The sequence below is a fragment of the Mesoplodon bidens genome, assembly GCF_964165515.1.
Source record: "Mesoplodon bidens genome assembly, chromosome: 7".
NCBI classification, from domain to species: Eukaryota; Metazoa; Chordata; class Mammalia; order Artiodactyla; family Ziphiidae; genus Mesoplodon; species Mesoplodon bidens.
The window spans coordinates 108933052-108948765 of record NC_138164.1 but is presented as its reverse complement, the minus strand read 5'-3'; the positions used below and the strand labels follow the sequence as shown (position 1 = coordinate 108948765).

General features: G+C 55.2%; 1 protein-coding gene across 8 annotated transcripts in view; it reads left to right on the top strand.

Annotated features, from left to right (window-relative positions):
- Positions 1-2994: 2994 nt before the first annotated feature.
- NRXN2 (neurexin 2) overlaps positions 2995-15714 on the top strand; it is a gene marked incomplete at its 5' end in the record, with an annotated part of 100378 nt that continues 87658 nt past the window's right edge. For all 8 annotated transcript variants that reach the window (XM_081239321.1, XM_081239324.1, XM_081239325.1 and 5 more), the window contains 2 exons: positions 2995-3718; positions 15283-15300. In XM_081239321.1, coding sequence (XP_081095447.1) covers positions 2995-3718; positions 15283-15300 — 742 coding nt within the window. The remainder of the gene's footprint in view (positions 3719-15282; positions 15301-15714) is intronic.

Genomic DNA, 15714 nt, shown 5'->3' with positions numbered 1-15714 from the left:
CGGCCCCTCCCGGAGGCACCGCAGAAGCCCAGCCTCTGCCCTGGCAGCCGCTAGCAGGCACGTGCCTGCGCACAGCACCCCCTCCCTTGCCACACTCTTCCTCCACATCTGGGCACACAAAGACCCATAGAGTCATCCCCTCCTGGACTCTTACCCACTTTGCCACTGCCGCTCCCATCCCCCAGCCAGGTAACATGCCTTCCGGCTTTTAGGACCTGGGCGTCTGCCTCCCAGCCTCTGGAGGCCGCCTCACCAGCCTTCACTCTTTCTGTCCTCTGCCAACTTCCTGAATGAGGGAGACCCTGACCCTTGGCTTTGCCGGCAGGAACCCCTCTGCCACCCTCTAGAGGGTGGGGGATGTGACTACGACAGAGGGACTGGGCTGCGGGTGGGGCAGGGGAACTAATCCCCTCCCTTTCCTGAGCGGAGGCGTGACCGGACTGCAGCAGGAAATCCTGTTCCCTCTGCCAGCAGAAATCAATAGCGAATTAATCCCTCCCCAAAATAGTGTCTGGAGGAGGGGGTGCGGGCCTTGCTCAGAGGCAAGGCCAGACTGAGACTGAGACCCTGGGTCGGGGAGGGAGGGAGGATGCCATTCTCCGGGCCTCCAGAGCCGTGCCTCTGCTGGGGGCCTCTGGCTGCTCCTTCTGAAGAAGAGGGGGAGTTTGGCCTTTCCCTCCCCCAAGCCGGAGGGTCCCTCTCCCCTGCCCTGGGCTGGGGTGAGGGTGCATGCGTGTGGGGTTAAGGGCGTCAATCAGGCTGGGAGCAGGTGCTGCATTTAATTTGATTGGCTAATTAGCCCGCGCATGTTAATTATCTCTATTACCCAGTGAGGAGAGGCAGTGGCAAAGCTATATATAACTGCAATAGTGTTTGGAGAGAGAAGGGGCTGCTTGCCTGGAACACCTCCCTCCCTGGGGCAGCCCTTGGAGGGGCGCTGGGGTAGGACACTTGAGACCCTCTTGGAGCCTGTAGGACTGGGGGTGGGCAGCAGTCAGAAGGAGCCAGATGGAAGGACCTGAGGGCTGGATTTGGAGGGTCTCTTGGAGATGGCTCCCCAAACTCTCTTTGTTGCCAGCCTCCTGAGGCCTTCTCTGCCCCGTCTTTTCTGCATACATATCACTCCAACCATCCTGCCCTCCCGTGACTCTCTGCTCACCTCCCTCACTCTGGCCTTTTAGGGGGTCCCTAGGTTTCTCTCTCCCCCTTCGTACTCCAGCTTCCTCCCAGGTAGGGAGGAACCACACCCATCCAACCTTCTCTCTCTCCAAGTCACCCCTCTTCTCTTCTTTTGGTTCACACCTCTCTGAACCACACCTGTGGCTGCCCTGCCCTTTGTCTCTTTCGTGGAGTTGCTGGAGTCAGAGCTACGTGGATCTAAGTCCCAGTTCCCTGCTGACTGGCTGTGTGACCTTGGGCAAGTCCCTAGACTTCTCTATGTGGGCTTCCCCGACGGTTAATGGGAATAATGAGACATCCCAGACTGATTAAGTAAAATGACATTTGTAAAAATGCTCAGCATCCAGGGCCTTGACAAATGCTGTTGGAATCTGGAATTTAATTTTCTCTATCTTCTCATTCCTTTTCTCCCCATCAGGCCACCTTTCTCCTCCATTACTCTTCCTTTTCATGTGATTTCTCTTCTTCCTCTCCACGCTCCCCTTCAGTCTTTCCCTGTCTCTTCCTAAACTATGGTCCTTCTCTGCTTCTCTCTCAGGCTTCTCCCCACCTCTTTCCCTTCCTCCCTCCCCAAAATAAAATCAATGCAATATTCAGGAGGGTTGTTGGATATAAATAATTACGACTCAGAGTTTAACGAGATGCAAATTCCCCTCCCTGGCGTGGGGTATAAATTGCTCTCTGACAGCCCGTTACAAGGGTAATCATTTCAGAAAGGCAATTTTATGCAAATGAGGCTGCCTGCCTCCTGGTGGCTCCCCCAGCCCTGGATGAGGAGGAGGGTGGAACTGAGGGGTGAAGAGAACCCAGGTATCGGGCGCAGGTCTCAGGCTGAAGACTGGGAGCTGGAGGTTGAGGGTGACAGACATTTAGGTTCAGGAACGACCTGGGCTGGTGAGCAGGGGGTTGGGGCCCAGGAAGGGGTGAGTGTGGTCTTGGGGCAAGTGGAGACACGGAATCAGATGCCTGTCTCTTTGCATGGATGGAGAGGGCTTGGGGTCTGGATGCCTGGGTCCTGGCTGGTTTCTCTCCCTTGCCCCCTTCCAGCCAGGTTATCCAGTGATACCATTGACAAATTGGCATTTAATTGATCCTAATGAATTATTTAGCAACTTCATTATCCAGCATCAGGAACTGATGAGAGAGCCGTGGCTGGTGGTGGGAGCCACGCACAGGGGTTGGGTGTCAAAGAGGAAGGGGCTGTGGTCACCAGCTGAAGGAGTCTTTAGGCCTCATCCACAGGAGCTGGCCCTGGTCCTGATGGGAGGCGGGGGTGAGGGCATCTGGGTTGGGCTCCTACTGGACTCGAAGGTGTTACCTCCCTACCTGTCTACATCTTAAACCAATAATGCCCCAGGCGAGTGTCATCTCCCACCCCCAGGGTTGAGCCCCCAGTACTCCCGTCATGGTGGTGCCTCTTGTTTTGAGACCCTCTCCAGGTCAGGTGGCTCCTCCAGTCCTAAAGGGAAACAGTGGAGCTCTTGCTGGTGTGAGGGGGGAGCCAGACACCGACACCTCCCCTCCTCCGAGCCCCTCATTAACCCTTTCCTCTCCATTTCCCCGCAGGCATCCCTCCCCCATCTTCCGTCGGAGCCCGCAGCGGGGGAGGGGCGCCTCCGCCTCCGCCTCAGTCCGTGGAAGCCGGCACCTGGGCCTCTGCTCGCCTCGCCCTGCGGCCGGGCCCATGGCACTGTGAGCCGGCGAGGGAGCCCCGCTCGGCGCGGGGGGCGCCCGGCCCCCTCCCCGCCCCATGCGCCCGCGGCTCTGAAGCCTGAGCGGGGCCGGGGGCCGGGCGGGGCCGGGGCCGCCGGAGGCATGGCGCCCGGGAACCCGTGGCGGCCGCCGTCGCTGCCGCTGCTGCTGCTGCTGACGCTGGCGGCGGCTGCGGGCGGCCTGGAGTTCGGCGGCGGCCCGGGGCAGTGGGCGCGCTACGCGCGCTGGGCCGGAGCGGCGAGCAGCGGCGAGCTCAGCTTCAGCCTGCGCACCAACGCTACTCGCGCGCTGCTGCTCTACCTGGACGACGGCGGCGACTGCGACTTCCTGGAGCTGCTGCTGGTGGAAGGGCGCCTGCGGCTGCGCTTCACGCTCTCGTGCGCCGAGCCCGCCACGCTGCAGCTGGACACGCTGGTGGCCGACGACCGCTGGCACATGGTGCTGCTGACCCGCGACGCGCGCCGCACGGCCCTGGCGGTGGACGGCGAGGCCCGCGCCGCCGAGGTGCGCTCGAAGCGGCGCGAGATGCAGGTGGCCAGCGACCTGTTCGTGGGAGGCATCCCACCCGACGTGCGACTCTCGGCGCTCACGCTCAGCACCGTCAAGTACGAGCCACCCTTCAGCGGCCTCCTGGCCAACCTGAAGCTGGGCGAGCGGCCCCCGGCGCTGCTGGGCAGCCAGGGCCTGCGCGGCGCCGCAGCCGACCCGCTGTGCGCGCCAGCGCGCAACCCCTGTGCCAACGGCGGCCTCTGCACCGTGCTGGCTCCCGGCGAGGTGGGCTGCGACTGCAGCCACACGGGCTTCGGCGGCAAGTTCTGCAGCGAAGGTGAGCCTGGGGGGAGCCGCAGCTAGGTGCCTGGGCGCGGAGTGAGGGGCGGGACAGTTGTCTGGGCCTGTAGGGGCGCCTGCGGCCCGCGGGCTCAGGCACGGGGGCGAGTGAGTGTGTACCAGCACGCGAGTTGGGAGGGGCGTGTGAGGACGCCTGTCCCGAAGAGAGGGCGCGCACGGTCAGCCAGTGAGCTGCAGGAGCTGAGGGGTGCTGAGGTTTGGCGTGGGCGTGGCCGGCCCGCGGGTCCCTTGTGGGCGCGGCCAGTGTGGGCGCGGCCTCGTGAGCCCATCCAGTGCCCCTCTCCCTGTCCCCTAGTGAAGGTCCTGTGGCGACCTGTGGGTAGGGCTGTGTAGTCAGGTCCAACTAGCGAGAGGGTGAGGGCCGGCCCTTGAGGGCGTGTGGATCGGGTGGGTGACTGACTGTGAGGCGCCCGTGAGGGCTGGTGGATGTGATCTGTGTGGGCGGGGCCTATGTGATGCAGTGGGTGGGGCCTTGTGGGCGGGGACGGTGGGAGTCCTGTGAAGGAGTCCTGAAGACGGTGCTGTGGGGCTTGTACCGCTGGGAGCTGTGTAGGGCTGTGAAGGAGAGGGTCAGCACGGGGTGGGCGGGGCCTGCGTGGGCCGTGGGTGGGGTCGGTATGGGCGGGGCCTAGGAGGCGGGCGCGTGGTCGGCCCAGGAGGGCGGGGTCGCAGTCTGAGGGTCAGCGCGTGGGTGGGAAGTACTGTCTGAGAGGCCGGCACTGGACCAGAGGATGAGGGCCCCGGATGGAGGGCGGTGGGCGCGGCGAGAAGGCCAGGGCGGCGCGTGCGAGGGCGGATGAGGGCGAGTGGGGTTCGCCAGGGTGACCGCACGCGCCAGGAGGGCGGGAACCGAGTGTTTTGAGAGTGAAGGAAGCCCGAGGGACAGGGTGGCTGAGGCCTCTCAGGCTCGTGACTAGAGTTGCTGGTTTTGTTGACGGGCAAAAAAAATGGCTGGTCGTCTCTCCCGGGTGAGAAACTGGAAGTGGAGGCCTCTGTTTAAAACACTGGAGCCCTTGCGAGCGTGGGGTGTGGAAGGGTGACTGGAGGGCTGGCGAGGGGTGGTGAGGACTCTGGAATATGGAATTGGATGTGGAATTGGGACTTGAAAAGGAGGTTAAGGGAGGGAGAGGTTCCGCAGGCTCCCGGGCTGCAGGAGGCTGCAGTGGGCGAAGTGGGGGGACAAGGTCGAGGGTGGCGCCAGGCCTGGGGTGGGCTGTGATTTTAGAGGGGGTAGGGGAAGGAGGGATTTCGAGGCCCCTGTTGTACTTTGGTCTGGCTGGGGAGTCGGGGAGAGGTTCCCCATCAGTTTGGGGACGGGGCACGTGCATCTCCTGGTCTGTGGCAGCCGTCTTCTAGCAGATGTGTGCAGACAGATGGAGCGTTCTGCTCCCCCGGCACCTCTAGAAGCTGGAGTACTTAGCAGTTGCGTGTGTGTCTGCCCTCAAGAGGTAGGGTCTTTGAGGAGTGTGTGTGCCCACAGAGCAGCACGGCCCTTGGACTGCTTTGGGGATGGTGTCCTACTGGCTGGGACCTGCCTACAGCCATGGGAGGGGCCACATCTGCAGGTGTGGCTCTGGGCTTGGGAAGTCTGTGTTTTGATTATGTATCTGCAGTTGTGGTAGAGAAATATATAATGAAGGTTTTGGATGGCTCTTGGGAGTTGTTTGTACAGGGTTCGGTGATGTATCTTCAGGAACTATGTGTATTAAGTTAATCTGACACCTTCTCACCTTTTCTCCAAGGAGTGCAGGTGCTCCCTAAACTGTGAAATTGTGTGTCTGTGCGTGTTTGCTTGCACACAGTGGTGCGTGAGTCTGGCAGTGTGTATGTTACGTGTGAATGGTCTGTTTGAAAAGTAGTGTTTGCAAATAGAAGTCCTGTGCCTAGTAGAGTGAGTAGTACACAAGTGTAAGGGTGCGGGTGCTTGTGTAGGTATCCACGTGCGTGCATTTTCATGTGAGACCTCAGTAAGACACCTGGACTTTATGAGGAATCTTTCATGACCTTTAACTTGATTCTCTGGTCCCTATGACCCCTCCCCTCCAAGCCTTCCTAAGAAAACAGGATGAACCACCCTCCTAACTTGATGGAAGGGAAATTTGAGCTACAGAGAGGCTACTGGTCCATGGTCTCACTGTGGCAGAATTGGCCTGGGTGTATGAAAAATGCAGCCAGAGGCCCCCGGGTCAACCAGAGCCCCCCTTGGTCTACCAGAGCCTTTGTATTAATTCCCTGAAAGGATTCATCGGCCAGAGGCTCCCAGTAAGCCATACAAGATGTGTGCTTCTGGACGCACATTGTGTGGTTTTGTGTCTGAGATGTGTTTGGGTCCCTGTGCGTGACAGGGATGGTTGTATCATGTGTATATGTGCTTGATGTGTATCAGTTGAATGTTTGTGGCAGCTGTGTTGGAGCTGTGAGAGGCAGTTGCGTATCTGACCCACTGTGTGTGTGTGTGTATGTGTGTGTGTGTGTGACATCTGTGGAAGGAGTTGTGCTTTGTCTATGATAAAAAGGGAGGGATATTCATCTCTGAGTTCCCTGCACCTAATGTAGTACCTGGCACTTTGTGGGTGTTTGATAAAGATCTGTGGAATGACTGGAGAGATATTAACAAGTATTTGATAGAATAAAGGCTTGGGGTAAGGCTGTATGTGTATAGGAAACGATGTATGTGTGTATTTTCAGATATATGTTGTAGGTGGCCATGGTGGTTATAAACACTGATAAACACTGATTACATCTGGCGATGACAGGCACAGTGACAACTCTACTGATTCTCTTCCCCACCCATGACCTCATTCCCTCCCCTTATATTTGTTCCTTATTTCCTGGGCAGCTTTTGTAATATCCTGTGCTCATTACACTTCGTCTAGTACATTCCCATCCAGCCAGGGAGGACAGGAATGAGCTTCCACCCTTGGGTGTTGGGGTTAGGGTTGGAAGAATTTTTTTTTTTTTTTTTTGTGGTACGCGGGCCTCTCACTGCTGTGGCCTCTCCCGTTGCGGAGCACAGGCTCCGGACGCGCAGGCTCAGTGGTCATGGCTCACGGGCCCTGCCGCTCTGCGGCATGTGGGATCTTCCCGGACCGGGGCACGAACCCGTGTCCCCTGCATCGGCAGGCGGACTCCCAACCACTGCGCCACCAGGGAAGCCCTGAGATTGGGGACATTTTTGAAAGTCAGTAATTCACAGTACCCCTTCCAAATAGTAGTTATTTTTATATCTGTTTATTGTGAAAACATGACTCAAGGCTACTATGAATTCAGGAAAGCTTTTAGATGGCTTTGATGTTATATTTGCCATTGTGGTTAATCAAATATACATTCGGAAAAATAGTTTTAGCTTTATATGCAAGACATGCCAATCTGCCTTCAGATATTTGGCGTGCATATGGATTTGTGGATCCTTTGGACCACGCCCCCCGCCCCCCGACCCTGCCCTGCCAGTGCCTTCCTGGGTATGGGCCTACCCGCTGACTGAGAACCTCCATGCTAGGAAATCTGTTTCTTTTCTCTGGGGCTCTGGCCACAGGTGACTGAAGACAGAGCTAAGTATGAGTCACTGAGTGTGTGTACTGCTGCTGATTGTCTGCCAAAGTGGGGATCAAGTAGACTGGGATTTTGCATTGGTTTACATGTGAACTCCGCCTCATGTCACTCATGTGTGGGGAGAAAGGGCTGAAAAGTGATCAAGGAAGAAGAGTGTACAGGTGTGTGTGGAATACGTTGAGTGGAGTGGGGATGTAGATGTCTACGATGGAATGTCAGGTGCGTACCTCGCTTGGGGGAGAAATGAAATCAGTGGTAATGCGTGTGTTGGCAGGGAGATAGACGCGTGGGTCTCATATTTTGTAGGTTTGTTGGCAATTTAATTCAACAGATTGTTGTCAGGTCCTCCTTGGTGATAAGCCTTGTGTTGGGGGCTGAAGGTGAGTCAGACACGAAGAAGACACTGCCCAGGGAGTTGCCTGATTAATTGGGGAAGCAGATAAAAAAGCAGTCCAGGGTGTGGCTAAGAGCACAGATGCTGTAGTCTGGCTGTCTGGGCAGTGACCTTGGGCTTAAGCCCTCTCTGCCCCGGTTTCCTTATCTGTAAAATGGGGACAGTAATAGTACCTACGTTACAGAGTTGTTTTGGAAATTAAATTGGCTAATTCATATAAAGTGCTTAGAATAGTTCCCAGCACATAGAAGGTGCTCAATAAATAATAACAAAAGAACAGCATGGCATATGCAGTGAGATGCAAAGAGATGCAGTGAGGCAGTGTAGCTTAGTGATTAAAGCATAGTCTCCTGAGGCTCAGATCTGAGTTTAAATCTGATTTCTCTACTCACTCAGCCTGTGAGTCAGATGAGTACTAACCTTCAGACTAATTTTTCCTGACCTGTAAAATGGGGATAAGCATGCTTATCTCACAGGTTTGTTTTGGGAATGAAATGAGTGTCTGGTACATAATTAGTGGTGTAAATGGTAGTTGTCATTATAAGCAGAGTGCTCTTGGGGTTTTGAAGACGGGGTGAATTTACAAGTCGGGGGTTAATAGCAAAAGGCATACTATTTAAGACTGGCCTTGAATGTTGATCAGTAAACTTGGCGTGGGGAGGTTACACTACGCAATGGAACTAGTGAGGACAAAGGCGTGGAAGGGGGAAATGTACATCATGTCCTTAGAGGGGCACCAAGGAGTACAGGGAAAACAGTGGAATCTATAGCAGGAGAAGCAGGATGAGGCCAGGTCTTGGAGTTTTTCTTTTTTGGGGGCGTGCCGTGAGGCTCGTGGGATCTTAGTTCCTCAACTGGGGATCGAACCTGGGCCCCTGGCAGTGAAAGCACTGAGTTATAACCAGTGGACCACCAGAGAATTCCTCAGGTCTTGGAATTTTGACTTAAATCATTCACCCAACATTTATTGGATGCTGTGTATAGAGTATTGGTAAATGGAGCCGCAGAAGAATTTTGAGCAGGCACGTGAGTAAGAAGAACTGTGTTTTGGAAGCTGGGAGTGAAGGGTAGAATGGAATATGGAGGGCAGAGTCATGCGGTGGAGGATCAGTGGGAGATGGTTCAGGAAAGGGATATTGGGGCCCTGACCCTCGGCTGTCTTGGGGACTGGCAAGGAATGGTGGCGGGGGCAGTCGTGGCAGTAGCAGCAACAGTGGCTGAGAGCTGTTGCTGAGACTGAAGCTGTAGGACTCTGCCTTTCGCACGTGGAGGGGCAGAGGTGATGAGGTTTCAGGTTTGCTTGCTCGGAAGGATGGCGGTGGGAGTTGCGGGGAGGGAGAAGTTGGGGGGGGCAGGTTTGAGCCACAGGTCATGCACCTGTCTTGGTGTTCCTGGACAGAGGAATCCAGACAGTTGGAAGTGTGAGACCAGAGCTTTGAGTTGAAGATGGGGCTGCAGGTAGAGACCTGGGAGCCGCGTGTGTGGAGAGAGAGTATTTGAAGCTTTGGGGTCAGATGAAGTGGCCAAGGAGAAGGTGAAGAGACTTCAGGGGGGCTCATTTGGGAGGAGGAGGGAGAGGAGTGGCTGCAGACTCAGGGAAGGAGCAGTTAGAACAAAAAGTAAATCGGATACACAGTCAAGGGAGGAGAGAGCGGGGCCTCACAGCTAGTGGGCATTTGCTGGGTGCCTTGAAGGCATGACCACCCCGTGAGATGTAAGAGCTGGGATCTGAACCGAGCTGACTCCGGGGCCCCCCACCTTCTCCATGCTGCCTCCGAAAAGGAGAGTCAGTCAGTCAGCTGTGTCCGTGGATGACCTGCATTTGGCTTACTGGAGGTGCCTAGGGACAGCGTTTCATTAGAAACCAGCAACCACCCCAGATTCCTTGGGCCACAGCTTCTCCTTTCAGCCACTGTGTGATGAGGGTGTTCCTGTATTTGTCGTCCCAGCAGTGAGAGAGGGCAGTGGAAATCGATCAGGAAACTCACAGGCTTCCGGAGCCCGCGGGGAGGAACTCACCCTGGAAAGTGGGGGCATTATCCCATTAAAATACACAGCTCACTAGCATTTACAACATTTCAGATGGAAATCTTTTAAAACTATGTTGCACACCTCTCGGCCTCCCTAAGCATATTTGGAATGTGATTGAACCTTTTCTGGGTGACTCAGGATGTCGCTATTCCCCTCAGGTATTGCACCGGACTGTCACACAGTGGTTCCTTTGTTGAGGTTTGTCCCTGGCTCAAGTGATGCCTGACTTTTGAGTTCTTATGTTAGCTTTTTCTAGTTTTTCCACCTCTGCCCTGAGGAGGAGTTGTCAGGTAACAATCCATATCCCTCTCTCTCTCTCTATTTGTGAACTTGGGAAATCAGCATTCCCAGCATGTTAGAATTGTATGTTGCTAAGAGGGAGTGGATTCTGGATTGGGTCTGAGAGGCTCTCCTATGAGAAAATAACAGTTTTTTTTCTTTTTGGTTTTTTTTTTTTTTTTTGCAGTACGCGGGCCTCTCAGTGTTGTGGCCTCTCCCGTTGCGGAGCACAGGCTCCGGACGCGCAGGCCCAGCGGCCATGGCTCACGGGCCCAGCCTCTCCGTGGCATGTGGGATCTTCCCGGACCGGGGCACGAACCCGTGTCCCCTGTATCGGCAGGCGGACGCTCAACCACTGTGCCACCAGGGAAGCCCCCAAAATAACCGTTTTTTAATGCATAACTGTTATCATGTCAGTTTTGGCTGCTCAGAACTGTTTCTTTGGTTCTGGTCTTCATCCCTGTCCTTGATAATGAATCTGCTGGAATCCCCTGTTCATGTTGGCCAAGACAATGCCATTTATGCCCTCGGGGGAGGCACTCAAGACCTGTGTGTATGAAAGTTGAGTAAATCAAGTCACATATGTGGACTCACTCCGTCAGCTCTAACATCTCATACCTGTGGTCCTGACAGTTGCTGCTGTTGGAAACGGCTCTGGGCAGAATGGGATGGACAGCTCGAGAGAGAGCTGTGCAGAGAGCGACTGCTGTAGATCCCAGAGATGAGATAGATGCTCCCAAGGAAAGCCTCCTGTGGCAGAAGGGTTAAGAGCATGGGCTGACGGGTTTAATCCCGGCTTTGCTACTTGCTAGCTGTGTGAACTTGGACAGTTTGCTGAATTGCATTGTTCTTCAATGTCCTGCTCTGTAAAATGGAGGTCATGTGTTGTTGTAGGACTAAATGAGTTAATACATGGAAATCCTTTACAATGTGCCAGGCACTATTCTAAGTGATCAATAAATGCTACTATTATTATTAACCCTTGTGGTCAGAGAAGGCTTCAAGGAGGAGGTGGGGCTTGGCTATAGATCTTGAAGGATGACTGAGTGAGATTTGTGGAGGTAAAGGAAAGACCAGGGTTTCCCCGCCAGGAAAATGGTCTAAATGAGGAGTCCAGAGGGTGTGAGTCGAGTGTATCAGACCAAGGTGGTTGTGCTTTATGGGAAATAAAATCAGAACTGTAGATTAAAGCCAGCCTCTAGAAGTCCTGAACCTCAGGCCAAGAATGCAGCCCATCGAGGGCTTCCCTGGTGACGCAGTGGTTGAGAGTCCGCCTGCCGATGCAGGGGATACGGGTTCGTGCCCCGGTCCGGGAAGATCCCACATGCCGCGGAGCGGCTGGGCCCGTGAGCCATGGCTGCTGAGCCTGCGTGTCCGGAGCCTGTGCTCCGCAACGGGAGAGGCCACAGCAGTGAGAGGCCTGCGTACCGCAAAAAAAAAAAAAAAAAGAATGCAGCCCATTGAAACTTTTAAAGCCAGACAGATTTGGTTCAGATTTTGACTCTGTCCGTCACCACCAGTGTGACCTTGGGTAAGTTTCTTCCACTTTCTGAGCCTCGATTTCCCCGTCTTTACAAGGGAGTAACAGTAGTATCTGTTGATGAGGTAGCGCGGAAAGAGCCAGGCACATTTGAAGTGCTGGGTAAGTGAGAAGCGCTCACCTCTTATGTTTTATTCATTCAACAAGCACAGGCATGCCTTTTTCTGAGCCAGGAGCTGTGTAAGCAGCTGGATATAGAGAGATGAATGAGACGTTGTCCTTCCTCTTGGAGATCTCACAGTCCAGCCAGGAAGCAGACGTGGAAACACAATCGCAATAGAGATGCGATAAGTGAAATAACAACCCGAGCTACATATCGAGAACTGGCACAAAAGAAGGATGGCTAGGAGGTCAGTTCAGAACACAGACCAGTGTATACTGACTTGGTCTGAAAGCGGGAGTCGACTTTCCCAGGCAGCTGAGGGTGAGAGGAATGAGGATGGAGAAGGGTGTTTCAAGCCGCGGGAATAGTATGTGCAGAGACGCGGCGTATTAGGGAAAGGGGGAGAAATTGGGTGTGACTGAAGCCCGGACTGTCGCAGGAAAGGAGGTTGGAGGGAGGCATGGTCAAACCCAAAGGGACTTTCCTGAGAAGATTGGACTTGATCCTGTAGGCCCTGGGAAGCCTTGAAGAGTTCTAAGCAGGGTTGTGACTCAGTTGGACCACTTTGGTGGTGCTTGGACTGTGACTTGCAGGATAAGAAGACTGGCTGTAGGGGGAGATCCTTTAAGAGGCTTATTAATGTTCCGAGGAGAGGACCTGATGAGGGTCTGGCCTTTGGGGCTTTGCTGATGGTGATGGAGGGATGAAAAGTGTTTCTAGGAGTCGAGTCGAGCTTTTAGAGTTTTACAAGTTGGAACTGATAGGACCTGGTGATTGGTGTGAAAAAAAAAAGAGCAAGGCTGATTTCTGGGTGTCTGACCTGATCCGGGAGTGCAGGCAGGAGGAACGGGCTTACAGGGGCGAGGGTTTTGAGGTCCATCTTGGACATGAGGACATTCAGCCCGTGAGACACTCAGGTCAAGCTTCTCTGAAGGCAGATCAGGAGCACAGAAGAGAGGTTTGTACCCAAGCTACTGAAAAGTTCTGACCGTGTGTGTGTGCATGTGCATGTGTGTTGATCATGGCAGTACTTGTCAGGTGTATCTGGTACATGTGCCCAAGAGCGAGGCTGGGCATGGGCCGGGGGACCAAACAGCAGGAGGCTAATGAAGGAAACCGGGGGTCAGGGGTGAGCGTGGGGGCTCTGATAACCTAGGAGCACAGTGGACAAAGGCAGAGGTGATTTTGCGCTCCTGGGCAAGTGTCCTTTTCTTTGCAAAGGAGGTAGGTAACACACCAAGCTTGTGAGGGCTGCTGGGGAGCTGATGCGGACAACGCACATTGAGGGTCTGTACGGTGTCTGGCAAGTGGCTAACTCTTGGCCTCTCTGGAGCCTGACAGAGTGTGGGGCACATGCTGTGTGTTCAAGAAGCGCTGGTTGAAAGCAGTGCCTTTGCTGAAGGCAGGGAAACGGGAGTTTTGTTGCAGCGGGTGGAGATGTCAAATGCGGCTTTAGTGGTGGACTGGGTGTCAGGAGCTGAGTGATTGCAGAGCGCACGGCTGGGGGTGCAGGACTGGCCCCCAGGGAAGAGGCCGGGGATGAAAATACAGGTTTGGGGGTCCCTTAGCCACGAAAGTGCACTCTCATGGAGGAGTGCGGGAGAAGAGAGAGGAGTGTGGAGGGCCCGGGGCTGAGCCTGGAGGGGCCCGTGATGGCAGGTGAGGGGCACAGATGAATCAGCAGAAAGTGAAAGGCAGCCGAAAAAGAGAGGCCAGTGAGTCCCCAGGGGCCCCTCTGCGAAGCCAGGAGAGGGGAGACTCACGCAGGCAGCAGGCTGTACTTGGTCGTCTGACCTTCCTGAGCATAGCACGACCCACATTTGTGGCAGGTGGGAATAGGGTTTGAAATCCGCGCCATGTCGGGTGATGTGCCTCCTTGTTTGTGCAGGAGCTGGAGAGATGAGTGTGCTGACCGACCAGGGCCCCAGCACACTGCGACAAAGAGATCCAGACACAGGGCTGCTCTCAGGAGCCCAAGGGTTTTCTTGAGGGTCCCTTCCTAGCCAGCTCCCCTCCCCACCATAAATGTCACGTGATTCAGTTTATTTAAGGAAATCATTGTATGCATGGCTTTTGGGGGATGCAGCTGTCAGGTAAAAGAAGCTCTGTGTTGTATAGAAGTGTGTTTGTAACACACATGGATATGTAAAGGCTTGTGTGTGTAGGTTTAGAAAACAGGAGACCGATAGATGGATAGATAGCAAAAGGGGGCTGTGTTCCTCCTGGGGGGTGTGTCTCTAGCCCCTGGAGGGAGTGTGGGGTGGTGTAGTGTGTGCATCTCATATTATGTATTAGGTCACAGCGTGCGTATTGATTCTGCATTCAGCCTGTGTGTGTGTATTGTGGGCGTGCTATAAGGTGTGACAAATGACAGTGTGTGTTTCTGGAGTTTAGCTAACCCCCTAAGAGCGGATGAGAAGAGAACACAAAGTGAGGCTGGAGGTAGGAGATGGTGTGTGCACACGGGCATGAGTGTATCCTGAAGAGCTGTTTGTGTGTACACGTGTGTATCCCGGGTCCACATAGGTGTGCTTGCGTGCGTGTGTGTTTGCCCAATGGGTCTGTTTGTTTGTAGGTTGTGCTGTTCCTTTTCCCCCTGTTGCCTCCTCTAAAGGCTCCCCGTAGGTGGGCAGGTCAGAAATGTTTGCAGAGGGGCCTTCTTGGCCCTCTTATAGAGCAGGCCGGAGCCCAGCCTGCTTGAGCTTAGTTGAAGGAACCCTCTCTCCTACCTTCCTTCCTTCTTTCTTGATCTCTTTGGTGAGCCCCAGGGACAGGCCCAGGCAGGGCCCTGAGAGGTGAGGGCTGACTGCCCAAAGGCTGTGGCACGACAGAGGGATGGGCCCAGTCTGGCCCCCTGAAGTGGCCCGTCTGGCCTGGGGACCCTTTGCCACACCCAGCTGTTGAGAAGGCATTTATCCCAGAATCACAGAACCAGAGCCAGAAGGGTCCTTAGAGGAGCTCTAGTCCACCCGTCTCATTTTTGCAGAGGAAGTAATGGGGGCTCAGAGAGACTGGGCGACTGGGATGGGAGTCACACGGCACTCTGAGGCAGAAGCTGTGTTTTCTGAGTACGCTGACTTTTCTCCCCCGACAGGGTGGCGGTGGGGAGTGCTTGGGTTCGAGTGTGCAAGGCTTCAGGTGTGAGTCGTGTGAGAGATTATGCATGTCTCTGCATCATTAAGTGCCTATGTGTGTCAGTGTGTCACTGAGGGTGAGCCCGGCTTGAGCGTGTCCCCATCTGTCTCTGAGACGCGATGGAGTGCGGGGGTGGGGGGAGCGTGCTGGGGGAGTCTGGGCGCCTGACTGCTGCTCCTGGCTCTGCCTCTGATTTCCCATGTGACCTTGAGCGGTTACCTCCCTGTCCTGGGCCTCAGTTTCCTGAAGTGTAACTCGAGGCTCATGTCCCCTTGGACTGTGTGACCCTGTGTGTGAGGCTCTGACTCAGGGAACAGCTTGGTCTCTGTCTCATCCCCGCAGGGCCTTCCTGGTTGGGTGACTTGGGTCTGGGCCTGGGGGTGCTAGGGGACCTTGGGCCCACCTTCCATCACTCCCCCCGGAGCCCTGTCCTTGGTACCCTCTCTAACTGTCCTCCTTTGTTTCTCTCTTTCTGCATTCCGCTTCCTGAACCTCGCCGGCCTGTAGAGGAGCATCCCATGGAAGGTGAGTGGTACCTCTCGGTCGCTGGGGTGGCAGATCAATTGCCAGGGGGGCCTGGTGGTTCCCTCCCCCGCCCATGTGTGGGGCCCCCGGGGAAGGATGTCTGGATGTCCTCTTGGCTGCCTCGGCCCACCTCTCACCTGGTCCCTCTTTCTGGTTTGCTGGGGAGAACTGCCTGGTAGAGGCCGTCCCTGCATTGCCTGTCTTCAGCACATCTGCCCACTGGCCTTTCTTCTTTCCTGGGAGGAGACCAGACTGAGGGTGGAGCTGGAGGGATGGGGCTGGAGCCTTCAGAAGTGTCCAGAAATGATTGAGGAGATGTGTTTTTGCCCAGCCCAGCTGAGGAAGCTTAGAAAGGCCACGCTGCCAAGGGATGGGGTGTGGTCGGGGTTGGTGCTTGGGTGGAATCCGCTCCGG